Here is a 27,203-nt window from a genome sequence, read left to right as displayed (position 1 = left end):
AATATTCCGGCTCATGGGTCAAGATGCGCCCAGGACTCCCTGCAACTGGTCCAGCACTGCTGCATCAGTGTCCTGTGATGGCAGGTGTGGAAGACTGACATCATATGGAAGGGGCGGTGCTGCGCTGCTGCGTCAGTATTGGTGGTCCCCATGTCACGTTAGTCATGTGACGGTGGCGGAGTGCTGCTGCGTCAATATTGGTGGTCCCCATGTCACGATTGTCATATGATGGCGGCAGAGCGTCAGTATTGGTGGTCCCCATGTCCCATTTATCATGTGATGGCGGCAGAGCCCTGTAGTGTCAGTATTGGTGGTCCCCATGTCACGTTAGTCATGTGAGGGTGGCGGAGTGCTGCTGCGTCAATATTGGTGGTCCCCATGTCACGATTGTCATATGATGGCGGCAGAGCGTCAGTATTGGTGGTCCCCATGTCCCATTTATCATGTGATGGCGGCAGAGCCCTGTAGTGTCAGTATTGGTGGTCCCCATGTCACGTTAGTCATGTGACGGTGGCGGAGTGCTGCTGCGTCAATATTGGTGGTCCCCATGTCACGATTGTCATATGATGGCGGCAGAGCGTCAGTATTGGTGGTCCCCATGTCCCATTTATCATGTGATGGCGGCAGAGCCCTGTAGTGTCAGTATTGGTGGTCCCTATGTCATGTTAGTCATGTGATGGTGGCGGAGTGCTGCTGCATCAACATTGGTAGTCCCCATGTCACGATAGTCATGTGATGGTGGCGGAGTGCTGCTGCGTCAATATTGGTAGTCCCCATGTCAGGTTAGTCATGTGACAGTGGCGGAGTGCTGCTGCGTCAACATTGGTAGTCCCCATGTCACGATAGTCATGTGATGGTGGCGGAGTGCTGCTGCGTCAATATTGGTAGTCCCCATGTCAGGTTAGTCATGTGACAGTGGCGGAGTGCTGCTGCGTCAATATTGGTAGTCCCCATGTCAGGTTAGTCATGTGACAGTGGCGGAGTGCTGCTGCGTCAATATTGGTAGTCCCCATGTCAGGTTAGTCATGTGACAGTGGCGGAGTGCTGCTGCGTCAATATTGGTAGTCCCCATGTCACGATAGTCATGTGACGGTGGCGGAGGTCTGTAGCATCAGTATTGGTGGTCCCCATGTCCCATTTATCATGTGATGGCGGCAGAGCCCTGTAGTGTCAGTATTGGTTGTCCCCATGTCATGTAATGGTAGCTGAGCTCTGCTGCGTCAGTATTGCTGGTCCCCATACCACGTTTATCATGTGACGGCGGCTGAGCTCTGCTGTGTCAGTATTGGTAGTCTCCATGTCACATAAGCCATGTGACGGCAGAGCGCTGCTGCGTCAGTATTGCTGGTCCCCATGTCACGATTGCCATGTGACGGCAGAGCGCTGCTGCGTCAGTATTGCTGGTCCCCATGTCACGATTGCCATGTGACGGCAGAGCGCTGCTGCGTCAGTATTGCTGGTCCCCATGTCACATAAGCCATGTGACGGCAGAGCGCTGCTGCGTCAGTATTGCTGGTCCCCATGTCACGATTGCCATGTGACGGCAGAGCGCTGCTGCGTCAGTATTGCTGGTCCCCATGTCACGATAGTCATGTGATGGCAGAGCGCTGCTGCGTCAGTATTGATGGTCCCCATGTCACGATAGTCATGTGATGGCAGAGCGCTGCTGCGTCAGTATTGCTGGTCCCCATGTCACGATAGTCATGTGACGGCAGAGCGCTGCTGCGTCAGTATTGCTGGTCCCCATGTCACGATTGCCATGTGACGGCAGAGCGCTGCTGCGTCAGTATTGCTGGTCCCCATGTCACGATAGTCATGTGATGGCAGAGCGCTGCTGCGTCAGTATTGATGGTCCCCATGTCACGATAGTCATGTGACGGCAGAGCGCTGCTGCATCAGTATTGCTGGTCCCCATGTCACGATAGTCATGTGATGGCAGAGCGCTGCTGCGTCAGTATTGCTGGTCCCCATGTCACGATAGTCATGTGACGGCAGAGCGCTGCTGCGTCAGTATTGCTGGTCCCCATGTCACGATAGTCATGTGACGGCAGAGCGCTGCTGCGTCAGTATTGCTGGTCCCCATGTCACGATAGTCATGTGACGGCAGAGCGCTGCTGCATCAGTATTGCTGGTCCCCATGTCACGATATTCATGTGACGGCAGAGCGCTGCTGCGTCAGTATAGGTGGTCCCCATGTCACGATTGTCATGTGACGGCTGTGGAGCGCTGCTGCTGTGGCGTCTATAGTTGTGAACACTCCTTGTGCAATGGGACGGGAGGCGTCTTATCAGCTCGTTAAAGTAGTTTTCCATTGTGACCCTTTGTGTTACTTTAATTAGATCTGCAGTGGAATTCACGTAAAGGTTAACCCCGGTGTGAGCTGCATTGTTTGCTGCTGTTTCTCCATGCTTTACACTGCAGCTCTCCTTCAGCATCATAACAGAAGGTGCAGAAGATTATAATTTACTATTGGGATTTTTGTGTTGGGCTGCAATAAGCTTCTGATGTGGGATTTGTTGTTATACCTGGATAGGGGGGATCTGCAGCTGCACACGAGTCCTCACTCGTCCACTGAAAACAGTCATCAGTGGAGCCGTGGGGGGAACAACCCAGAAACTGATTTCCAGAAGACATTGTTCTCCTTCCCACAGCGACTGTGACAATCCCCCCTAGATCCTAATACCTGCACATAAGCCTTCCTGAGATCTACACACGGGACCCCACACCTCCACCAGCCACCCCCAAAAACGTCTGGAGGAAAGCCAAAACTGCCCAGGAAGCAGATCACCAAGATCAGTGCACAAGCTAAACAGAGACTGCTGACCCTATTCTGCAGCTTCAGGCTGTGTGCACACTTTGCGGTTTTTGCTGCGGATCCGCAGCGTTTTTGGACGCTGCGGATCCGCAGCAGTTTTCCATGTGGTGTACAGTACTATGTTAACCTATGGAAAACAAAAAACGCTGTGCACATGCTGCGGAAAAAAACGCGCGGAAACGCAGCGGTTTTCATTCCGCAGCATGTCAATTCTTTGTGCGGAATCCGCAGCGGTTTGGCACCTGCTCCATGTTAAAAACCCGCAGGTGTCAAAAACCGCAGTGGAAACCGCACAAAAAAACGTGATAAATCCGCAGCAGAATCCGCAAAGTGTGCACATAGCCATAGAGCTAAAATCTGAGTGCAGCTCTGGAGTATAGTACAGGATCAGTAATGTAATGTATGTACACAGTGACTGCACCAGCAGAATAGTGAGTGCAGCTCTGGGGTATAATACAGGATGTAACTCAGGATCAGTAATGTAATGTATGTACACAGTGACTGCACCAGCAGAATAGTGAGTGCAGCTCTGGAGTATAATACAGGAGGTAACTCAGGATCAGTAATGTGATGTATGTACACAGTGACTGCACCGGCAGAATAGTGAGTGCAGCTCTGGGGTATAATACAGGATGTAACTCAGGATCAGTAATGTAATGTATGTACACAGTGACTGCACCAGCAGAATAGTGAGTGCAGCTCTGGGGTATAATACAGGATGTAACTCAGGATCAGTAATGTAATGTATGTACACAGTGACTGCACCAGCAGAATAGTGAGTGCAGCTCTGGAGTATAATACAGGAGGTAACTCAGGATCAGTAATGTGATGTATGTACACAGTGACTGCACCGGCAGAATAGTGAGTGCAGCTCTGGAGTATAATACAGGATGTAACTCAGGATCAGTAATGTAACGTATGTACACAGTGACTGCACCAGCAGAATAGTGAGCGCAGCTCTGGGGTATAATACAGGATGTAACTCAGGATCAGTAATGTAATGTATGTACACAGTGACTGCACCAGCAGAATAGTGAGTGCAGCTCTGGGGTATAATACAGGATGTAACTCAGGATCAGTAATGTAATGTATGTACACAGTGACTGCACCGGCAGAATAGTGAGTGCAGCTCTGGAGTATAATACAGGATGTAACTCAGGATCAGTAATGTAACGTATGTACACAGTGACTGCACCAGCAGAATAGTGAGCGCAGCTCTGGGGTATAATACAGGATGTAACTCAGGATCAGTAATGTAATGTATGTACACAGTGACTGCACCAGCAGAATAGTGAGTGCAGCTCTGGGGTATAATACAGGATGTAACTCAGGATCAGTAATGTAATGTATGTACACAGTGACTGCACCAGCAGAATAGTGAGTGCAGCTCTGGAGTATAATACAGGATGTAACTCAGGATCAGTAATGTAACGTATGTACACAGTGACTGCACCAGCAGAATAGTGAGTGCAGCTCTGGGGTATAATACAGGATGTAACTCAGGATCAGTAATGTAATGTATGTACACAGTGGCTGCACCAGCAGAATAGTGAGTGCAGCTCTGGGGTATAATACAGGATGTAACTCAGGATCAGTAATGTAATGTATGTACACAGTGACTGCACCAGCAGAATAGTGAGTGCAGCTCTGGAGTATAATACAGGATGTAACTCGGGATCAGTAATGTAATGTATACAGTGACTGCACCAGCAGAATAGTGAGTGCAGCTCTGGAGTATAGGATGTAACTCGGGATCAGTAATGTAATGTATACAGTGACTGCACCAGCAGAATAGTGAGTGCAGCTCTGGGGTATAATACAGGGTGTAACTCGGGGTCAGTTACGTGACTGCACAGCTTCTAGAGGTACGCTCTGTGTGTTCCCTGTATATGGCCGCTGTCTACCAGTGTTGATGACTGGGGGTGATGTGTTTGGGGTGCGGGGTGTTACATGCAGGGTAGATGCGGTGAAGGTTGCTCTGTATTTGCACATATGAGAACTGTCACACCGGTGTCGGCCTCTGGAGCTCGTGATTCGGGTGGGGGTCAGTAGGGTGGGGGACACTATTTGCGTTTGCCGAGGTGAGAGGGGCGGGAGATGATATAATTAGTCTGTGCATGCAGATATCATTTTTCCTGACTGATTTGTCGTTACTTGGCTGAAAGGGAAAGTCCAAATGTGGGAAGAACATGGCGTCCAGACGCCTCAGATTGTGTTACCGCTATGATGACTATTTTACAGTTTTGATACAGAACTAAGCTGTATTCAGTTTTCTGCTGAGTTTGGAGCTGAAATCCCCCAGCATCCCCTGCTTGTTCAGTGTCTGCACAGACTTTGTGCAGTTGTGTACTGTAGGAGCTCGTTCCTCTGCGCACATCGGACTTCCTGTGAGTGACGGGCGCTGCTCTCCGCCCCCGCGGCATTCATCACTGCGCTATGTCTACGGTGGTCTGTAAGGATCAGACCCCAGTGGTGGCGGGACTCCTCTGCCTGTTAGGGCACGGCGGCCATGGAGCTGGGGTGGCTGCGGTGTCTCTCGGAATATGCCGGCAGTGGAGAACCAAGGCTCCATGTATCAGCATGAAGGCTGCGGGTCGTGCACCCAGGCCTGCGTCACTGCGGAGGGCGTCCCTGGCAGCCATGCCTCCCTATAAATACAGAATGGGGTCCAACTCCCCCCCCCCCCCCCCCCCAGCTACAGGCAGGACTGGGTTACATTAGGTCACAGTGTTCTGGGGGTGGGGGTCCGAGGATGGTCCTGGAGGTGTCGTATGACACATGGCTGCGTTACGCCTGGGTTATGGAATGGTGTCATGGCGGCACCCACGTAACCAAGAGCATAGTTAGGGGGACCCTGCTACAGCCCCCTGTGCTGGGTGGACCCTCAGAAGCCGCTCTGCCTGGTCCGAGCTCCTTAGATCCCGTCAGAGGATAACCTTCATAGTCCTCAGGATCTCTGCTTGCTGGCAACGACTTGGAACTTTTTCCTGACATTCAGACGCTGTGAACCAGTCCTGACTGATGATACTTCTCAGGGCTGAGGGTTTGTCACAGTTGTATCCAGTCTAGACAATGGCTGTGAGCACAGGGGCCTCCGCTGATACATTGTAACAAAGTATCACAACAGGAGGGATTTGTCCTGCTCCTTTGATACACTGTAACGAACCTTCAGCTATGAGAAGTGTCCGGTCTGCACAGGGCTCAGGTTATAAATGTCTGACCAGTAACACCCAGTATACCCCCGGGACCCCCTGACATAATCGTCTGCTTTCTCATGGAACAGGTGCTGGGGCCCCTGAGCCCCCAACCGCTGCTGCTGAGCCTGTGGCACAGCCTGGACCCCCCCCCCCCCCAGTGCTTAAAATTATTTTTCTCCATAAAACTCAACATATAAAATCTGAATAATAAAACTATAAAACTTCAAAAAGCAAAAATGTGCAGAATCTTCTTAAAGGGCCAGTCAGTCTCATTGAGCTATCAAGGACATGAACCCCTTTTATGTTCTGGCTGAAGAGTGGCTGATAACAGGGACAATAGACTGTATTTGTCTGACTGGTGCTCCTGTGTCCATACTCTCCTTGTTTTCAGCCCCAGAGTTGTTATTCACCTGACTGTAGGTTGCGACATCAGCGGCAGGTTGTTGTGGGGGCAGACTGCCAGGACCACTGGCCGATACCGAGACGCTGATAACCCCGGCGCCTCTTGGGATTTTCGTCACCTCTTGTGATTTGCTGACATTTAAGTTGGACTTTCTGGAAAATTACTGTAATTAGTGAACATCGCAGTGATCTGTGAATTATGGGAACTGCCACAGTTTCTTTTCTGCATATATGAGCTTCTGGGCAGTATCCAGTTCCTTGAAGAAGTCTTCATACCCCCTGAACACATTTTTCATATTGCTCCCACAAACGTAAATGTATTTTATTGGGATTTTCTGTGATACAACACAAAGTAACAAGTATTTGTGACGTGTAAAGAAATTTATAAGTTTTTCTAATTACCACAATTTACAATTATGAATCTGAGAATTGTGACATTGTGCATTTGTATTCACCCCCTTGTAGTCTGAGCAACCTGAATAAAGTTATGAGTGACCATTCGCCCCCTGAAGTCACATAATTAGTACATTACGTCCCCCTGGGTGTGATTTCCTCTACAGCTGTTCTGTGAAGGCCTCAGACGTTTGTATGAGAACATTAGGGATCAAACAGCATCATGAAAACCAGGGAGCCCACCAGACAGGTCAGGGATAAAGTGGCGGAGAAGAGGAAAGCAGAATTGGGTTATAGAAAATAGCCCAAGCTCTGAACATCTCACAGAGCACTGATCAATCCATCATCCATAAATGGAAGGAGTATGGCACAAGTGCTAACGTCCCAAGACATGGCCGTCCACCCAACCTGACATCCCAAGCAAGGAGAGAAGCAGCCGAGAGGCGGACGGTCACTGCGGAGATCCCTGAAGGAGCGGCTGGGGTGCACTGCTAAGGTGGTTGTCCATAGGACAAGTGTAAGGAACGTTCAGTGTTTGCTCAGTATTTTACATCACTTATTCGTAAGTCAAAACCAGGAGAGGAACAAACCGAGGACAAGTATAATAGAAACACGCCACCGCTTCTGCTTTATCGCCCACTCCGGATTTTGCCTTACAAAAGCTGATGTAAAATACTGACCACATTCTGAAGGTGTGAACGTGGCCTTATCATATAATCCACAAATCTGGACTTTATTGAACAGTGAAAGGAGGAAAAATATTTTTTAAAATCAAAAGAAATCCCATTTGCAGTTTGCAAAAATCCATGTAGGTGACACAGCGGACATGTGGAGGAAGGGGCCCTGGTCAGAAGAGACCAAAGGAGAACTCTCTGGGCTAAATGCAAAATAAAAAAGTGTTTGGTACCGTTTTAGGCAGCGGGAAAAACAAGATATTCTTGTGGTTATGAGACTTTTTCATGGCTAACAAAAATAAATGTGACGCAGCAGCTCTGGAGACTTCCTAGGCCTCTTCCTCAGGAATGGTACAACAAAGATTCTGAAGAAACCCAAGTAAATGCACAAACAAAAAACTGAAAAGATGGGAACAAGTGGCAGCTTTCGAGGCTCCTCCGTCTCTTCATCAGGCTGAGAATAACACAAAATCTGTAGAATCACATATTTATACACAACAGGACACAGGAATAATGCCATGGATAAGACAAGTGATGGAAGCAGAACTATCATTATGGGAGAGGGAGAAACAGTTGGCCGAAAATATTGGAACAGTTTCATGTGTGGGCACCTTACTGAGCAGGTATCTGGATGGGTAGAGGGCAGGGCCGGACTGGCCATCTGGCAATTCTGGCAAATGCCAGAAGGGCCGGTCTGGTTGTGGGCTGCCTTGTCTCCTACATTGTTAACAGAATCGTTGTTCTCAAGACCCCCATACTGTTAAGAGTTGTGATGGAGCACAAAGTAGGTGACTCTGTCATTTAACTCAGCAGACCTCTGGCATCATTAGAAATATTGGTCTTGTAGTAAATCTTGATTTCCTCAGTCCAGGGTAATATTAGTAATATATTCCATCTGGTGCTTGAGGACAGTGACAGCATGGGCCTGTGTGATTTCAAATGCCAGGGCTGAATTTCAGTCCCAGTCCGTACCTGGTAGAGGGTATTCTTAAACCAGCTTCATTCAGGGCACAACTATCAGCAATTGGTCCTCTACCAGAAGGAACCATCCTGGCCACCATGGATGTGGAGTCTTTGTACTCCAATATCCCACACCAGGATGGATTAAATGCCTGCAAAGTCTTCATGGAAAACAGGGACTGATGCGGATTCTGTGGTGAAACTTATAACATTCATCCTCACCCACAATTACTATGAGTTTGACGAGAAGATCTATCTACAGGAGACTGGCACTGCGATGGGAAGTAAAATGGCCCCACAGAATGCAAATCTTTTCATGGCCAAGCTTGAAAGCGACTTTTTGTCCTCCTGTCCCATCAGGCCTCTGGCGTACTACCGCTACATTGATGACATTTTAATCATCTGGATGGAGCCTGAGCCACAGCTAAAGATGTTCCATGAACAGTTTAATCAATTTCATCCCACCATCAACTTAACACTCAACTACTCCTGTACTGAAATTAACTTTCTGGACACCATCATTAAGCTGCAGAACAATAAAATAGAGACATCCCTGTATCAGAAGCCAATCAGCCGTCCAACATACCTTAAATGGGACAGTTTCCATCCAAAACACATAAACTCCATTGTCTACAGCCAAGCCATCAGATACAATCGTATATGTTCCAACCCCATGGATAGGGATGAACACCTTGGTCGCCTCAGAAAGACCTTTTTGAATCAGGGCGACCATCCAAGAAGAATTGAAAACCAGATCACAAGAGCCACCAGAATATCAAGGAATCACCTGCTACATTACAAAGCTAAAGAAGAAAATAACTGGGTGCCTCTAGTAGTCACCTACAATCCAAATCTGGAGGCGCTAAGGGGAGCTGCACGGAAATTACAACCTTTACTGCAAAAAGATGCCCGACTACAATCCTCCAGACCCCCCCACTACTGTGTTTTAGGCAGCCCCCAAATCTAAGAAGCATCATTGTCAGAAGCTCCTTGTCCTCTCCAACAGCTGCAGGAACCAGAAAAAATTTAAAACCTGTCCATTTATAATGACCACGGACAAGATAAAGATCCCCAACTCACATCAGGACTACAGATCCCAGGTACTTTCAGCTGCGTCACTTCTAATGTGGTGTACCTAATTATATGTACTAGATGTCCAACTGGGGGTCTGTATGTGGGGGAGACAGGGCAGAAACTGAGGACAAGGATGAACTCTCATCGCCACACAATAAGAGAAAAAAGAATGGATCTACCTGTGGCCAAACATTTCTGTCTCCCAAATCATAACATTATGGACATGAAATTACTTGTATTAAAAGGTAACTTCAAATCTCAGAGAGACAGAAGAGTCTGTGAATATAAACTGATGATGACCTGCGACACTCTCAGTGCAGGAATGAATGTGTCTCATGGATTTATGTCTTTTTACATCAATTAAGGGATTTGCTCCTCAGACCATGTGGGGTCATCACATTCAGAGGACAATAAAACTTTCATCCTCCTTATCTATGAACTGTTCCAATATTTATGGCCACAGCTGTCTATCCCTCTCCCATAATGGTAGTTCTGCTTCCATCACTTGTCTTATCCATGGCATTATTCCTGTGCCCTGTGGTGTATAAATATGTGATTCTTCTCCGCCTGATGAAGGGACCTGAGTACTTTCTAAAGCTGCGGCTTGTTACCATCTTTTCAGTTTGCCATTAAAAGTGTCAACGCCAACCACAGAGGACTCTCAAATGTAAATGTTTTTCTATCTACTGGCTACAAATATATATTGTGAGGGGTTGACGCGCTTAGCTGCTTCTTCAGGTGGACACAGGAACTCTTCAATAGTGAAACACCTGCTGGTTTATTAAAGTCAGCGTAGACTCCTGGACAGTATATATGGGCCCCTGTGTAGTGTTTGGACCCCCGTGCAGTATATATGGACTCCTGGACAGTATTTGGGCCCCCGTGCAGTATATATGGACTCCTGGACAGTATTTGGGCCCCCGTGCAGTATATATGGACTCCTGGACAGTATTTGGCCCCCGTGTAGTATATATGGGCTCCTGGACAGTATTTGGGCCCCCGTGCAGTATATATGGACTCCTGGACAGTATTTGGCCCCCGTGCAGTATATATGAGCTCCTGGACAGTATTTGGCCCCCGTGCAGTATATATGGGCTCCTGGACAGTATTTGGCCCCCGTGTAGTATATATGGGCTCCTGGACAGTATTTGGCCCCTGTGCAGTATATATGAGCTCCTGGACAGTATTTGGCCCCCGTGCAGTATATATGAGCTCCTGGACAGTATTTGGCCCCCGTGCAGTATATATGGGCTCCTGGACAGTATTTGGACCCTGTGCAGTATATATGGGCTCCTGGACAGTATTTTCCCCCCCCGTGCAGTATATATGGGCTCCTGGACAGTATTTGGCCCCTGTGCAGTATATAAGGGCCCCTGTGTAGTGTTTGGACCCCCGTGCAGTATATATGGGCTCCTGGACAGTATTTGCCCCCCCCCCGTGCAGTATATATGGGCTCCTGGACAGTATTTGGCCCCCGTGCAGTATATATGGGCTCCTGGACAGTATTTGGGTCCCTGTGCAGTATATATGGGCTCCTGGACAGTATTTGGCCCCTGTGCAGTATATAAGGGCCCCTGTGTAGTGTTTGGACCCCCCGTGCAGTATATATGGGCTCCTGGACAGTATTTGGCCCCCCCGTGCAGTATATAAGGGCCCCTGTGTAGTGTTTGGACCCCCGTGCAGTATATATGGGCTCCTGGACAGTATTTGGCCCCCCGTGCAGTATATATGAGCCCCTGTGTAGTGTTTGGACCCCCGTGCAGTATATATGGACTCCTGGACAGTATTTGGGCCCCCGTGCAGTATATATGGACTCCTGGACAGTATTTGGCCCCCGTGCAGTATATATGAGCTCCTGGACAGTATTTGGCCCCCGTGCAGTATATATGGGCTCCTGGACAGTATTTGGCCCCTGTGCAGTATATAAGGGCCCCTGTGTAGTGTTTGGACCCCCGTGCAGTATATATGGGCTCCTGGACAGTATTTGCCCCCCCCCCCGTGCAGTATATATGGGCTCCTGGACAGTATTTGGCCCCCGTGCAGTATATATGGGCTCCTGGACAGTATTTGCCCCCCCCCCGTGCAGTATATATGGGCTCCTGGACAGTATTTGCCCCCCCCCCCCCCGTGCAGTATATATGGGCTCCTGGACAGTATTTGGCCCCCGTGCAGTATATATGGGCTCCTGGACAGTATTTGGGTCCCTGTGCAGTATATATGGGCTCCTGGACAGTATTTGGGTCCCTGTGCAGTATATATGGGCTCCTGGACAGTATTTGGGTCCCTGTGCAGTATATATGGGCTCCTGGACAGTATTTGGCCCCTGTGCAGTATATAAGGGCCCCTGTGTAGTGTTTGGACCCCCCGTGCAGTATATATGGGCTCCTGGACAGTATTTGGCCCCCCCGTGCAGTATATAAGGGCCCCTGTGTAGTGTTTGGACCCCCGTGCAGTATATATGGACTCCTGGACAGTATTTGGCCCCCGTGCAGTATATATGGGCTCCTGGACCGTATTTGGCCCCCGTGCAGTATATATGGGCTCCTGGACAGTATTTGGCCCCCGTGCAGTATATATGGGCTCCTGGACAGTATTTGGGTCCCTGTGCAGTATATATGGGCTCCTGGACAGTATTTGGCCCCTGTGCAGTATATAAGGGCCCCTGTGTAGTGTTTGGACCCCCCGTGCAGTATATATGGGCTCCTGGACAGTATTTGGCCCCCCGTGCAGTATATAAGGGCCCCTGTGTAGTGTTTGGACCCCCGTGCAGTATATATGGGCTCCTGGACAGTATTTGGCCCCCCGTGCAGTATATATGGGCCCCTGTGTAGTGTTTGGACCCCCGTGCAGTATATATGGACTCCTGGACAGTATTTGGCCCCTGTGCAGTATATATGGACTCCTGGACAGTATTTGGCCCCCCGTGCAGTATATATGGGCCCCTGTATAGTGTTTGGGCCCCCGTGCAGTATATATGGACTCCTGGACAGTATTTGGCCCCCGTGCAGTATATATGGGCTCCTGGACAGTATTTGGCCCCCGTGCAGTATATATGGGCTCCTGGACAGTATTTGGCCCCTGTGCAGTATATATGGGCTCCTGGACAGTATTCCCCCCCCCCCCCGTGCAGTATATATGGGCTCCTAGACAGTATTTGGCCCCTGTGCAGTATATAAGGGCCCCTGTGTAGTGTTTGGACCCCCGTGCAGTATATATGGGCTCCTGGACAGTATTTGCCCCCCCCCCCCCCCGTGCAGTATATATGGGCTCCTGGACAGTATTTGGCCCCCGTGCAGTATATATGGGCTCCTGGACAGTATTTGGGTCCCTGTGCAGTATATATGGGCTCCTGGACAGTATTTGGCCCCTGTGCAGTATATATGGGCTCCTGGACAGTATTTGGCCCCTGTGCAGTATATAAGGGCCCCTGTGTAGTGTTTGGACCCCCCGTGCAGTATATATGGGCTCCTGGACAGTATTTGGCCCCCCCGTGCAGTATATAAGGGCCCCTGTGTAGTGTTTGGACCCCCGTGCAGTATATATGGGCTCCTGGACAGTATTTGGCCCCCCGTGCAGTATATATGGGCCCCTGTGTAGTGTTTGGACCCCCGTGCAGTATACATGGACTCCTGGACAGTATTTGGCCCCCCGTGCAGTATATATGGGCCCCTGTGTAGTGTTTGGGCCCCCGTGCAGTATATATGGACTCCTGGACAGTATTTGGCCCCCGTGCAGTATATATGGGCTCCTGGACCGTATTTGGCCCCCGTGCAGTATATATGGGCTCCTGGACAGTATTTGGCCCCTGTGCAGTATATATCAGCTCCTGGACAGTATTTGGGCCCACCTGTAGTATATATGGGCTCCTGGACAGTATTTGGTCCCCGTGCAGTATATATGGACTCCTGGACAGTATTTGGTCCCCGTGCAGTATATACGAGCTCCTGGACAGTATTTGGTCCCCGTGCAGTATATATGGACTCCTGGACAGTATTTGGCCCCCGTGCAGTATATATGGACTCCTGGACAGTATTTGGCCCCCGTGCCGTATATATGGGCTCCTGGACAGTATTTGGCCCCTGTGCAGTATATATGAGCTCCTGGACAGTATTTGGCCCCTGTGCAGTATATATGGGCTCCTGGACAGTATTCCCCCCCCCCCGTGCAGTATATATGGGCTCCTAGACAGTATTTGGCCCCTGTGCAGTATATAAGGGCCCCTGTGTAGTGTTTGGACCCCCGTGCAGTATATATGGGCTCCTGGACAGTATTTGGCCCCCCCCCCCGTGCAGTATATATGGGCTCCTGGACAGTATTTGGCCCCCGTGCAGTATATATGGGCTCCTGGACAGTATTTGGGTCCCTGTGCAGTATATATGGGCTCCTGGACAGTATTTGGCCCCTGTGCAGTATATAAGGGCCCCTGTGTAGTGTTTGGACCCCCCGTGCAGTATATATGGGCTCCTGGACAGTATTTGGCCCCCCCGTGCAGTATATAAGGGCCCCTGTGTAGTGTTTGGACCCCCGTGCAGTATATATGGGCTCCTGGACAGTATTTGGCCCCCCGTGCAGTATATATGGGCCCCTGTGTAGTGTTTGGACCCCCGTGCAGTATATATGGACTCCTGGACAGTATTTGGCCCCCCGTGCAGTATATATGGGCCCCTGTGTAGTGTTTGGGCCCCCGTGCAGTATATATGGACTCCTGGACAGTATTTGGCCCCCGTGCAGTATATATGGGCTCCTGGACCGTATTTGGCCCCCGTGCAGTATATATGAGCTCCTGGACAGTATTTGGCCCCTGTGCAGTATATATCAGCTCCTGGACAGTATTTGGGCCCACCTGTAGTATATATGGGCTCCTGGTCAGTATTTGGTCCCCGTGCAGTATATATGGACTCCTGGACAGTATTTGGTCCCCGTGCAGTATATATGGACTCCTGGACAGTATTTGGCCCCCGTGCCGTATATATGGGCTCCTGGACAGTATTTGGTCCCCGTGCAGTATATATGGACTCCTGGACAGTATTTGGCCCCCGTGCAGTATATATGGACTCCTGGACAGTATTTGGCCCCCGTGCCGTATATATGGGCTCCTGGACAGTATTTGGCCCCCGTGCAGTATATATGGGCTCCTGGACAGTATTTGGTCCCCGTGCAGTATATATGGGCTCCTGGACAGTATTTGGTCCCCGTGCAGTATATATGGTCTCCTGGACAGTATTTGGCCGCCGTGCAGTATATATGGGCTCCTGGACAGTATTTGGCCCCCGTGCAGTATATATGGACTCCTGGACAGTATTTGGTCCCCGTGCAGTATATATGGTCTCCTGGACAGTATTTGGCCCCCGTGCAGTATATATGGGCTCCTGGACAGTATTTGGCCCCCGTGCAGTATATATGGGCTCCTGGACAGTATTTGGTCCCCGTGCAGTATATATGGTCTCCTGGACAGTATTTGGCCCCCGTGCAGTATATATGGGCTCCTGGACAGTATTTGGTCCCCGTGCAGTATATATGGTCTCCTGGACAGTATTTGGCCCCCGTGCAGTATATATGGGCTCCTGGACAGTATTTGGCCCCTGTGCAGTATATAAGGGCCCCTGTGTAGTGTTTGGACCCCCCGTGCAGTATATATGGGCTCCTGGACAGTATTTGGCCCCCCCGTGCAGTATATAAGGGCCCCTGTGTAGTGTTTGGACCCCCGTGCAGTATATATGGGCTCCTGGACAGTATTTGGCCCCCCGTGCAGTATATATGGGCCCCTGTGTAGTGTTTGGACCCCCGTGCAGTATATATGGACTCCTGGACAGTATTTGGCCCCTGTGCAGTATATATGGGCTCCTGGACAGTATTTGGCCCCCCGTGCAGTATATATGGGCCCCTGTGTAGTGTTTGGGCCCCCGTGCAGTATATATGGATTCCTGGACAGTATTTGGCCCCCGTGCAGTATATATGGGCTCCTGGACAGTATTTGGTCCCCGTGCAGTATATACGAGCTCCTGGACAGTATTTGGTCCCCGTGCAGTATATATGGACTCCTGGACAGTATTTGGCCCCCGTGCCGTATATATGGGCTCCTGGACAGTATTTGGCCCCCGTGCAGTATATACGAGCTCCTGGACAGTATTTGGTCCCCGTGCAGTATATATGGGCTCCTGGACAGTATTTGGTCCCCGTGCAGTATATATGGGCTCCTGGACAGTATTTGGTCCCCGTGCAGTATATATGGGCTCCTGGACAGTATTTGGCCCCCGTGCAGTATATATGGTCTCCTGGACAGTATTTGGCCCCCGTGTAGTATATATGGGCTCCTGGACAGTATTTGGGCCCCCGTGCAGTATATATGGGCTCCTGGACAGTATTTGGCCCCTGTGCAGTATATAAGGGCCCCTGTGTAGTGTTTGGACCCCCCGTGCAGTATATATGGGCTCCTGGACAGTATTTGGCCCCCCCGTGCAGTATATAAGGGCCCCTGTGTAGTGTTTGGACCCCCGTGCAGTATATATGGGCTCCTGGACAGTATTTGGCCCCCCGTGCAGTATATATGGGCCCCTGTGTAGTGTTTGGACCCCCGTGCAGTATATATGGACTCCTGGACAGTATTTGGCCCCTGTGCAGTATATATGGGCTCCTGGACAGTATTTGGCCCCCCGTGCAGTATATATGGGCCCCTGTGTAGTGTTTGGGCCCCCGTGCAGTATATATGGATTCCTGGACAGTATTTGGCCCCCGTGCAGTATATATGGGCTCCTGGACAGTATTTGGTCCCCGTGCAGTATATACGAGCTCCTGGACAGTATTTGGTCCCCGTGCAGTATATATGGACTCCTGGACAGTATTTGGCCCCCGTGCCGTATATATGGGCTCCTGGACAGTATTTGGCCCCCGTGCAGTATATACGAGCTCCTGGACAGTATTTGGTCCCCGTGCAGTATATATGGGCTCCTGGACAGTATTTGGTCCCCGTGCAGTATATATGGGCTCCTGGACAGTATTTGGCCCCCGTGCAGTATATATGGTCTCCTGGACAGTATTTGGCCCCCGTGCAGTATATATGGACTCCTGGACAGTATTTGGTCCCCGTGCAGTATATATGGACTCCTGGACAGTATTTGGCCCCCGTGCAGTATATATGAGCTCCTGGACAGTATTTGGCCCCTGTGCAGTATATATGGGCTCCTGGACAGTATTTGGCCCCCGTGCAGTATATATGAGCTCCTGGACAGTATTTGGCCCCTGTGCAGTATATATGGGCTCCTGTGTAGTATATATGAGCTCCTGGACAGTATTTGGCCCCTGTGCAGTATATATGGGCCCCTGTGTAGTATATATGAGCTCCTGGACAGTATTTGGGCCCCTGTGCAGTATATATGGGCCCCTGTGTAGTATATATGAGCTCCTGGACAGTATTTGGGCCCCTGTGCAGTATATATGGGCCCCTGTGCAGTATATAAGGGCCCCTGTGCAGTATATATGAGCTCCTGGACAGTATTTGGGCCCCTGTGCAGTATATATGGGCCCCTGTGTAGTATATATGAGCTCCTGTGCAGTATATATGGACTCCTGGACAGTATTTGGGCCTCCGTGCAGTATATATGGGCTCCTGGACAGTATTTGGGCCCCTGTGCAGTATATATGAGCTCCTGGACAGTATTTGGGCCCCTGTGCAGTATATATGAGCTCCTGTGCAGTATATATGAGCTCCTGGACAGTATTTGGCCCCCGTGCAGTGCCTCCCTGGTCAGCGGCCATCGTACACAGCTGGTGGTGACCCAGTGACACTTGGTTTTCCGGATACAAGTGGATTTTGATCAGATAATTCCTGTCAAATAGAAATAAGCGGTTAAGGGAGGAGCGGCCAGGACGAGTTCAGGGGCGACAGGTTCTGCTTTTACAACTCCAAACTATTGTTAGACTGGAACATCGCGTCCTTATGGTGACATCACAGTGAGAGAGGGGGTGCGGGGCGGTGTGTGACATCACAGGGGCAGTGTGTGACATCACAGTGGGTTAGGGGGTGCAGGGCGGTGTGTGACATCACAGGGGCGGTGTGTGACATCACAGTGGGTTAGGGGGTGCAGGGCGGTGTGTGACATCACAGTGGGGTAGGAGGCGCGGGGCGGTGTGTGACATCACTGGGGGGCAGTGTGTGACATTACAGGGGCAGTGTGTGACATCACTGGGGGGCGGTGTGTGACATCACGGGGGGCGGCGTGTGACATCACTGGGGGGTGGCTGTAATGGTTTACGGGGAGGATATCTTTATCATCCCCACCACTCACACCAATTTGTCATGACCAGGGTTGTTTGGTTGCCCCTGGTTCGTTCTGAAGGGGATTTATCTATGTCCCACTTCCCAGTTCCGGTTTGGAACGTGCAGCTCTCTGGCGCCTCCTTACCCTCAGGTCAGATTAGGTACTGCACCTAGGATAATTAGTCGCCAGAAAGGCTGCCTGCTATGTACTGGCTAATGGGCACACTGCAGCAAGGGCGATATAACTACTCCCACTCAGGCGGGAACAATAATTATCAACACCACCAGTGGCTACAAAGCCTCCCAAGCTCTGATTTCTTGATTAATAACGGGTCCGAAACCTACCCAGATTAGTAGCGTAATTCACTTCAGAGGACGTGACCATATGTTATAGAGCTTGGAGAGACAACGCTAGTAATTTTATATATTTTGCTCCAAGAAAGATAGGCAGTGTTTACAGAAGTATAAAAAGGTATTATAAAAGTAGACCAGTATTGTGGGGGAGGGGCACACATCTAGATTCATCACGCATCTGTCTCGCAGCTAGACCCAGGACAAAGACTAGTGAAGACTGTTGTGTCACTCACTTATGCCCCAGTGTAAAACCAGGGCACTCCCCCTGTAGTGACCTCACTCAGGTCTGAATCCTCCCCTTTCTTAGAGTTATGACAAACCATTTCTATACATAACTCGCTGTATGAACCTCGTATAAGAACGACACTATGGTCAGGATATTCACCACGTCAGGGGGGTTCTTTTAAGTGTAAACACAATGTAGATACATGACCTGCTTACGGAGAAATCCACTCCTTGCACTCGTTGGGTTTAGCTCCTAGCGATTTCAGTGAGCTATAGATCTCTCGGTGGACATCTGGAATATATAATCCTTATATCTCTAGCCCTGATCGGTGCCATGATACATAACTTTAAAAGAACAATAGAGTCCCATGCAGTTTGGGAATGGCTGTACTAGTTTTAGCTAGTATTAGGCGGGAGGGGGAATGAGGGGTTTAGGGAGAAGCTGGCTTTCGCAGCTCCGAGCCATAAAAATTCCTCTTGCTGGCACACTGGTCTCCCATTACCACTGTATAGCAGGGGGGAGGGAGTTGCCTGCAGGCTAAGAGAGCAGGAGAGCTTTCTAGACAGAGCGATGGGGGGATCGGAAAAGTCCACAGCGTGTGTCTGAAAACATTATATGAATATGCTTTCGTGACAGTCACCAGACACTGATGATGGAGGTGACGGGCGGTCACCAGATACTGATGATGGAGGTGACGGGCGGTCACCAGATACTGATGATGGAGGCGACACGCGGTCACAGATACTGATGATGGAGGTGACGGGCAGTCACCAGATACTGATGATGGAGGGGACGGGTGGTCACCAGATACTGATGATGGAGGGGACAGTCACCAGATACTGATGATGGAGGGGATGGCGGTCACCAGATACTGATGATGGAGATGACGGGCGGTCACCAGATACTGATGATAGAGGGGACGGGTGGTCACCAGATACTGATGATGGAGGGGACAGTCACCAGATACTGATGATGGAGGGGACGGGCGGTCACCAGATACTGATGATGGAGGTGACGGGCAGTCACCAGATACCGATGATGGAGGAGACAGGTGGTCACCAGATACTGATGATGGAGGGGACGGGCGGTCACCAGATACTGATGATGGAGGTGACGGGCGGTCACCAGATACCGATGATGGAGGAGACAGGTGGTCACCAGATACCGATGATGGAGGTGACGGGCGGTCACCAGATACTGATGATGGAGGGGACGGGCGGTCACCAGATACTGATGATGGAGGAGACGAGCGGTCACCAGATTCTGATGATGGAGGAGACGAGCGGTCACCAGATACTGATGATGAAGGCAGCAGGTCATCAGATACTGATGATGGAGGGGACGGGCGGTCACCAGATACTGATGATGGAGGTGACGGGCAGTCACCAGATACCGATGATGGAGGAGACAGGTGGTCACCAGATACTGATGATGGAGGGGACGGGCGGTCACCAGATACTGATGATGGAGGTGACGGGCGGTCACCAGATACCGATGATGGAGGAGACAGGTGGTCACCAGATACCGATGATGGAGGTGACGGGCGGTCACCAGATACTGATGATGGAGGGGATGGGCGGTCACCAGATCCTGATGATGGAGGAGACGAGCGGTCACCAGATACTGATGATGGAGGAGACGAGCGGTCACCAGATACTGATGATGAAGGCAGCAGGTCATCAGATACTGATGATGGAGGAGACGATTGGTCACCAGATACTGATGATGGAGGTGATGGGCGGTCACCAGATACTGATGATGGAGGAGACGATTGGTCACCAGATACTGATGATGAAGGCAGCAGGTCATCAGATACTGATGATGGAGGAGACGATTGGTCACCAGATACTGATGATGGAGGTGATGGGCGGTCACCAGATACTGATGATGGAGGAGACGATTGGTCACCAGATACTGATGATGAAGGCAGCAGGTCATCAGATACTGATGATGGAGGAGACGATTGGTCACCAGATACTGATGATGGAGGTGACGGGCAGTCACCAGATACCGATGATGGAGGAGACAGGTGGTCACCAGATACTGATGATGGGATTTACTTTCCCTCTTCTTCAGTCACTTTGTAACTTGATCAGTGACTATTAACCCTTCTTCTATTTGAGTTTTCTTCTTCTTTTGCTGCAGTTTTTCACGTTTGCACAGTTCCATAATTCCACATTGCGCCCACATGACACTTCTTAGAGAAACAGTAGCTAAGGATAATAATGGCTGGAGTTATGGGAGGAGGCTGTCGGAGGTTGGATTTTATAAGTGAGGTTATAGTGGGAGGTGGACAAAATAAAATAAAAAATGTTAGAGCGGCTGAGGTAAGGTAGTGGGGGGTCTCTGGTGGTCAGATGTGTTCCCTGGCCAGGGAGACCCCCGAGCATCTGGAGCTTAACTGACCCAGCAGTACCTTTCTATTCAGATTATCGCCAATCTTCTCTTCCGGGATCACAACTCCCAGCATTGTCCACGATCGGCCTAGACCAGTGTGAAATATTGTGTGCACAGGTTCGGTCACCAGGTGCATCATGGGATTATCAATTTAATGTGAGCGGCCAGAAAACTCCATCTGAACAAGTCTAAGAATGCCGCCATATGTGGGAAACACTGTGCGTGGCCCGCACCTCTCCGCCCTCCTTATCTTGTTTGTTTTCAGGGAGCAGGAATGGTCAGGAGGAGAGAAGATTGTACAAAGACGCCTGTTCCGCTCTCACTCTCTGGGGTGGCCCGCTCTCCATGGTGGTCTCTCTTTGGTGGTCTGCTATCTGTGGTGGCCCACTCTCTGTAGTAGCCCACTATCTGTGGTGGCTCGCTCTCCATGGTGGTCTGCTCTCTGTGGTGGCCCGCTCTCCATGGTGGTCTGCTCTCTGTGGTGGCCCGCTCTTTATGGTGGTCTGCTCTCTGCGGTGGCCTGCTCTCCATGATGGTCTGTTCTCTGTGGTCTTCTCTCTGTGATGGCCCACTCTCCATGGTGGTCTCTCTTTGGTGGTCTGCTATCTGTGGTGGCCCACTCTCTGTAGTAGCCCACTATCTGTGGTGGCTCGCTCTCCATGGTGGTCTGCTCTCTGTGGTGGCCCGCTCTCCATGGTGGTCTGCTCTCTGTGGTGGCCCGCTCTTTATGGTGGTCTGCTCTCTGCGGTGGCCTGCTCTCCATGATGGTCTGTTCTCTGTGGTCTTCTCTCTGTGATGGCCCACTCTCCATGGTGGTCTCCTCTCTGTGGTGGCCCGCTCTCCCTGGTGACCTGCTCTCTGTGGTGGCCCGCTCTCCCTGGTGACCTGCTCTCTGTGGTGGCCCGCTCTCCCTGGTGACCTGCTCTCTGTGGTGGCCCGCTCTCCATGGTGGTCTGCTCTCTGTGGTGGCCCGTTCTCCATGGTGGTCTCCTCTCTGTGGTGGCCCGCTCTCCATGGTGGTCTGCTCTCTGTGGTGGCTCGCTCTCTGTGGTGGTCTGCTATCCGTGGTGGCTTGCTCTCTGTAGTGGCCTGCTCTCTGTGGTGACCCGCTCTTTATGGTGGTCTGCTCTCTGTGGTGGCCCGCTCTTTATGGTGGTCTGCTCTCTGTGGTGGCCCGCTCTTTATGGTGGTCTGCTCTCTGCGGTGGCCCGCTCTCCATGATGGTCTGTTCTCTGTGGTCTTCTCTCTGTGATGGCCCACTCTCCATGGTGGTCTCCTCTCCATGGTGGTCTCCTCTCTGTGGTGGTCTGCCTTCTGTGGTGGCTCGCCCTGTGCGGTGTCTCACTTTACTTAGTTGTCCACCCTCTGACCCGTGTTTACCTCTTACAGAGCAGTGAGCGGTGTCCAGACATGGAGCTTCCTCCGCAGACGGAAATGGTGGACATGCGGCTGTGTGAAAAAACCAATGGAGCTCTGGGAACGGAGACGCCAGAACCAAGGTAAGATGCGCGTTGTGCGCTGTGTTCCTGCACCACTGCCGTCTCCCTATGAGCCTGGTGCCCCCAAGACCGTACCACAGTAACCACAGTAAAATCTGCTTTATTTAGTTATACTGGAGCCGAAAACCAAGAGTTGGAAGAGTTCCTCCCTCACACGTCCGGGAAAGAGAAGCCGCGATTCACAGACGTACGTAAGCAGCGGTGGCCGGAGCCGTGTGACCAGACCCCATAGCCTCTGCACATGATGGGGCGGCTCAGGAACTGATCCTGGACCACTCTGCAGTTTAGGAGAAATTCCCCACACAGGGGTCGCCCTTGTGCCTTCCTGAGCGGGGGAGGGAGGTGACAACCTTAGTGAGCTCAGTATGGTGGTGTCAGGAGAGCAGAGCGCCATCTCCCGGTCTGCGTAGTCTGTGGTGTGACTGGTACACACCCTGCTCCTGCCGTGTGCTGCACGCAGCCTCCATGGCTCATGGACGACTCTCATCATGGTGTCTTTACAGTTCGAGGGGAAGACGTCATTCGGAATGTCCATCTTCAACCTGAGCAACGCCATCATGGGCAGCGGCATCCTGGGATTGGCATATGCCATGGCAAACACGGGCGTCCTTCTCTTCCTGTAAGTGTCTCCCATTGTATGCAGTCTTATCTATGACTGTAGAAGCCGCCAATACTCCCATCTGCAGTCCCATGTAAATATAGATTAACAGAAAGTTCTGCAACTTTGTCATGGACTGTTTCACTTTCTTACCATCTTCAATACCTCTGCTTGCTGGCTGTGAAAAGCAACCTAAGGGAAGGGGGGGACACTTTTCCAAGTCCAACTCCCAGATCTTTTGGCTTTGTTACAGTGTGTCAGTACAATAGGAGCGATCAGCCTGGAGTCCAGAGAGGAGAGTAATTTATCCTGCTGTGTTTAGTTCTCTATCTGCACAGATACATTGTAACAAACCTCAGCTGTGCGAGCAGAACAAGGTCAGACTAGGTATTCATTAACTATGTACATTATATGTTACCATTCCCTGACAGCAATCAGAGGTTGTGACACCGTCAGAAAGTTGTAGAACTTGTGACCATGCGATGATTGGGCTATTTAGTGGATGAGCCCTTTAAGGCTTTGTCCACTCTGCTCCTCCAGATGTGCATCCTCTGAGGGTCTCTGCTGCCTGCAGGGCGGCGCTGCTGCTGCGCACGTTAATGGCTACGCAGACTTTAGTGATGCATATGTGACATGTTCCTGGTCCACTCTCCACTGCTCCCTATCACTGCCCGTCACGCTGCTCCCTATCACTGCCCGTCACTCTGCTCCCTATCACTGCCCGTCACTCTGCTCCCTATCACTGCCCGTCACGCTGCTCCCTATCACTGCCCGTCACGCTGCTCCCTATCACTGCCCGTCACGCTGCTCCCTATCACTGCCCGTCACGCTGCTCCCTATCACTGCCCGTCACGCTGCTCCCTATCACTGCCCGTCACGCTGCTCCCTATCACTGCCCGTCACGCTGCTCCCTATCACTGCCCATCACGCTGCTCCCTATCACTGCCCATCACGCTGCTCCCTATCACTGCCCGTCACGCTGCTCCCTATCACTGCCCGTCACGCTGCTCCCTATCACTGCCCGTCACGCTGCTCCCTATCACTGCCCGTCACGCTGCTCCCTATCACTTCCCGTCACGCTGCTCCCTATCACTGCCCGTCACCCTGCTCCCTATCACTGCCCGTCACGCTGCTCCCTATCACTTCCCGTCATGCTGCTCCCTATCACTGCCCATCACGCTGCTCCCTATCACTGCCCGTCACGCTGCTCCCTATCACTGCCCGTCACGCTGCTCCCTATCACTGCCCGTCACGCTGCTCCCTATCACTGCCCGTCACGCTGCTCCCTATCACTTCCCGTCACGCTGCTCCCTATCACTGCCCGTCACGCTGCTCCCTATCACTGCCCGTCACGCTGCTCCCTATCACTTCCCGTCACGCTGCTCCCTATCACTGCCCGTCACGCTGCTCCCTATCACTGCCCGTCACGCTGCTCACTATCACTTCCCGTCACGCTGCTCCCTATCACTACCCGTCACGCTGCTCCCTATCACTTCCCGTCACGCTGCTTCCTATCACTGCCCGTCACTCTGCTCCCTATCACTGCCCGTCACGCTGCTCCCTATCACTACCCGTCACGCTGCTCCCTATCACTTCCCGTCACGCTGCTTCCTATCACTGCCCGTCACTGTGCTCACTATCACTTCCCGTCACGCTGCTCCCTATCACTACCCGTCACGCTGCTCCCTATCACTTCCCGTCACGCTGCTTCCTATCACTGCCCGTCACTCTGCTCCCTATCACTGCCCGTCACGCTGCTCCCTATCACTGCCCGTCACGCTGCTCCCTATCACTGCCCGTCACTGTGCTCCCTATCACTTCCCGTCACGCTGCTCCCTATCACTTCCCGTCACGCTGCTCCCTATCACTTCCCGTCACGCTGCTTCCTATCACTGCCCGTCACTCTGCTCCCTATCACTACCCGTCACGCTGCTCCCTATCACTTCCCGTCACGCTGCTTCCTATCACTGCCCGTCACGCTGCTCCCTATCACTTCCCGTCACGCTGCTCCCTATCACTGCCCGTCACGCTGCTCCCTATCACTGCCCGTCACTGTGCTCACTATCACTTCCCGTCACGCTGCTCCCTATCACTACCCGTCACGCTGCTCCCTATCACTTCCCGTCACGCTGCTTCCTATCACTGCCCGTCACTCTGCTCCCTATCACTGCCCGTCACGCTGCTCCCTATCACTGCCCGTCACTGTGCTCACTATCACTTCCCGTCACGCTGCTCCCTATCACTACCCGTCACGCTGCTCCCTATCACTTCCCGTCACTCTGCTTCCTATCACTGCCCGTCACTCTGCTCCCTATCACTGCCCGTCACGCTGCTCCCTATCACTGCCCGTCACTCTGCTCCCTATCACTGCCTGTCATGCTGCTCCCCATCACTGCCCGTCACGCTGCTCCCCATCACTGCCCGTCACGCTGCTCCCCATCACTGCCCGTCATGCTGCTCCCCATCACTGCCCGTCATGCTGCTCCCCATCACTGCCCGTCACGCTGCTCCCCATCACTGCCCGTCACGCTGTGCCCCCTTATCCGGGAGTCTCTCTCCGCTGGGGAAGACCCTCCTGATACAGTCACAATGCAGCATGGAGACGGCTCCGGGGAGCAGGATGGAGAGAGGTTAATGATTCTGTCACCGGTCATTAACATCTCACAAGATCAATATAATTTAGCCATTAATAAGTCTGATGTTTGTTGTGTCAATACCCGGCCCAACCATGCGGAGCCAAGCGCCATCCCTGCCACTGATCACAGACATGAATCTGATCTGTGGACACAGGACTGAAGCCGATGGCAGGGTGGCAGAACGGATAAGGGGCAGCAATGCAAAGGGTGAGGCTATCAAGTGGTGCCCTGGTACCTTGTGTACGGTAACGTCGTCAGATGGTGGTGTAAGCTTCCGTTGGCATAACTAGTCCGATTGGGCCCCGTTAAAAATTTGGACCTCTGCCCCCAACTGCATATATGTCATATGTATGCACCCTTGTAGTGTTTTAGATCCTATAAAGACATACGTATTCACCCGCCATTTATTGATCTTCCCAATTCTGGGCATCATGCTATAATATTTTCTCCCATCTTGGGCCCCTTCCTGGTATAATGTTTCCCCATCCTGGTATAATATTCAGCGTCTCCCACTCCCACACTACCTCCTCATCCCACCCTCTCTCTGTTGGAGACCCCCAAGGCTCTGTTCTAGGACCCCTACTCTTCTCAATCTACACACTTGGCCTGGGACAACTCATAAGGTCCCATGGATTCCAGTACCACCTCTATGCTGATGACACTCAGATCTACCTCTGTGGCCCAGACGTCACCGCTCTGCTGTCCAGAATCCCGGAGTGTCTATCAGCCATATCCTCCTCCTCCTCCTTCTCCTCTCGCTTCCTCAAACTCAATGTGGACAAATCTGAACTCATCACCTTTCCTCCATCTGATAGATCTTCCTTACCTGACCTGTCTATCACAGTAAAGGACATCATGCTTTCCCCCGTACCAGAAATCCGCTGCCTCCGAGTAACCTTTGACTCTGCCCTGTCCTTCAAACCGCACATCCAAGCTCTGTCCGCCTCCTGTCGCCTCCAGCTCAAAAATATCTCCAGAATCCGTCCTTTCCTCAACCGTCAATCTACTAAAATGCTTGTGCATGCCCTCATCATCTCCCGCCTTGACTACTGCAACATCGTCCTCTGTAGCCTCCCTGCTAACACCCTTGCACCTCTCCAGTCCATCCTTATCTCTGCTGCCCGACTAATCTATCTCTCTCCTCGCTACTCCTCCACTTCCCCCTCTGCAAATCTCTTCACTGGCTCCCATTCCTCTCAGTGTATCCAGTGCAAATTACTAATTCTGACCTACAAAGCCGTCCATAACCTGTCTCCTCCATATATCTCTGACCTAATCTCCCGATATCTTCCCTCACGTAATCTCTGGTCCTCCCAGGACCTCCTTCTCTCCTCCACACTTATTCGCTCCTCACCCAACCGCCTCCAAGACTTCTGCAGAATATCCCCCATCCTCTGGAACTCTCTGCCCCAATACGTCCGACTATCAACCACATTCAGATCCTTCAGACGGAACCTGAAAACCCATCTCTTCAGGATAAGCCTACAGCCTGCACTGACCCCGCTGCCTCCTCACCACCACCGGAGCTACTGCCAGGGCCGGCTCCAGGTTTATGAGGGCCCCGGGCGAAAGAGTCTCAGTGGCCCCCTCTACCACATACCACGATTCATGATGCACAGGTACACTCAATAGAGGGAACTTGTCATGTCCCCAAGCGCTATTAGTAGGCAGATATGGGGTTAATCCACAGGTTAGGCTATGTCCCCACGATCAGGATATAG

The 27,203-nt window shown here is 51.5% G+C and overlaps 1 protein-coding gene across 3 annotated transcripts in view; it reads left to right on the top strand.

Moving 5' to 3' along the window:
- The window catches only part of SLC38A3 (solute carrier family 38 member 3), a 67,415-nt gene that overhangs the window by 9,359 nt on the left and 30,853 nt on the right, over positions 1-27,203 (top strand). The window contains exons 1-4 of one of the 3 annotated variants that reach the window (XM_077277094.1): positions 21,758-21,765; positions 22,139-22,248; positions 22,357-22,435; positions 22,752-22,867. In XM_077277094.1, coding sequence (XP_077133209.1) covers positions 21,763-21,765; positions 22,139-22,248; positions 22,357-22,435; positions 22,752-22,867 — 308 coding nt within the window. In that variant the 5' untranslated portion in view covers positions 21,758-21,762. Of the gene's footprint in view, positions 1-21,757; positions 21,766-22,138; positions 22,249-22,356; positions 22,436-22,751; positions 22,868-27,203 lie in introns of those variants that run through there. The other 2 variants (XM_077277096.1, XM_077277095.1) reach the window with 2 other exon arrangements.

The sequence above is a fragment of the Ranitomeya variabilis genome, chromosome 8, assembly GCF_051348905.1.
Source record: "Ranitomeya variabilis isolate aRanVar5 chromosome 8, aRanVar5.hap1, whole genome shotgun sequence".
In the NCBI taxonomy this organism is placed as follows: Eukaryota; Metazoa; Chordata; class Amphibia; order Anura; family Dendrobatidae; genus Ranitomeya; species Ranitomeya variabilis.
This window is presented reverse-complemented; position numbering and strand designations above follow the sequence as displayed.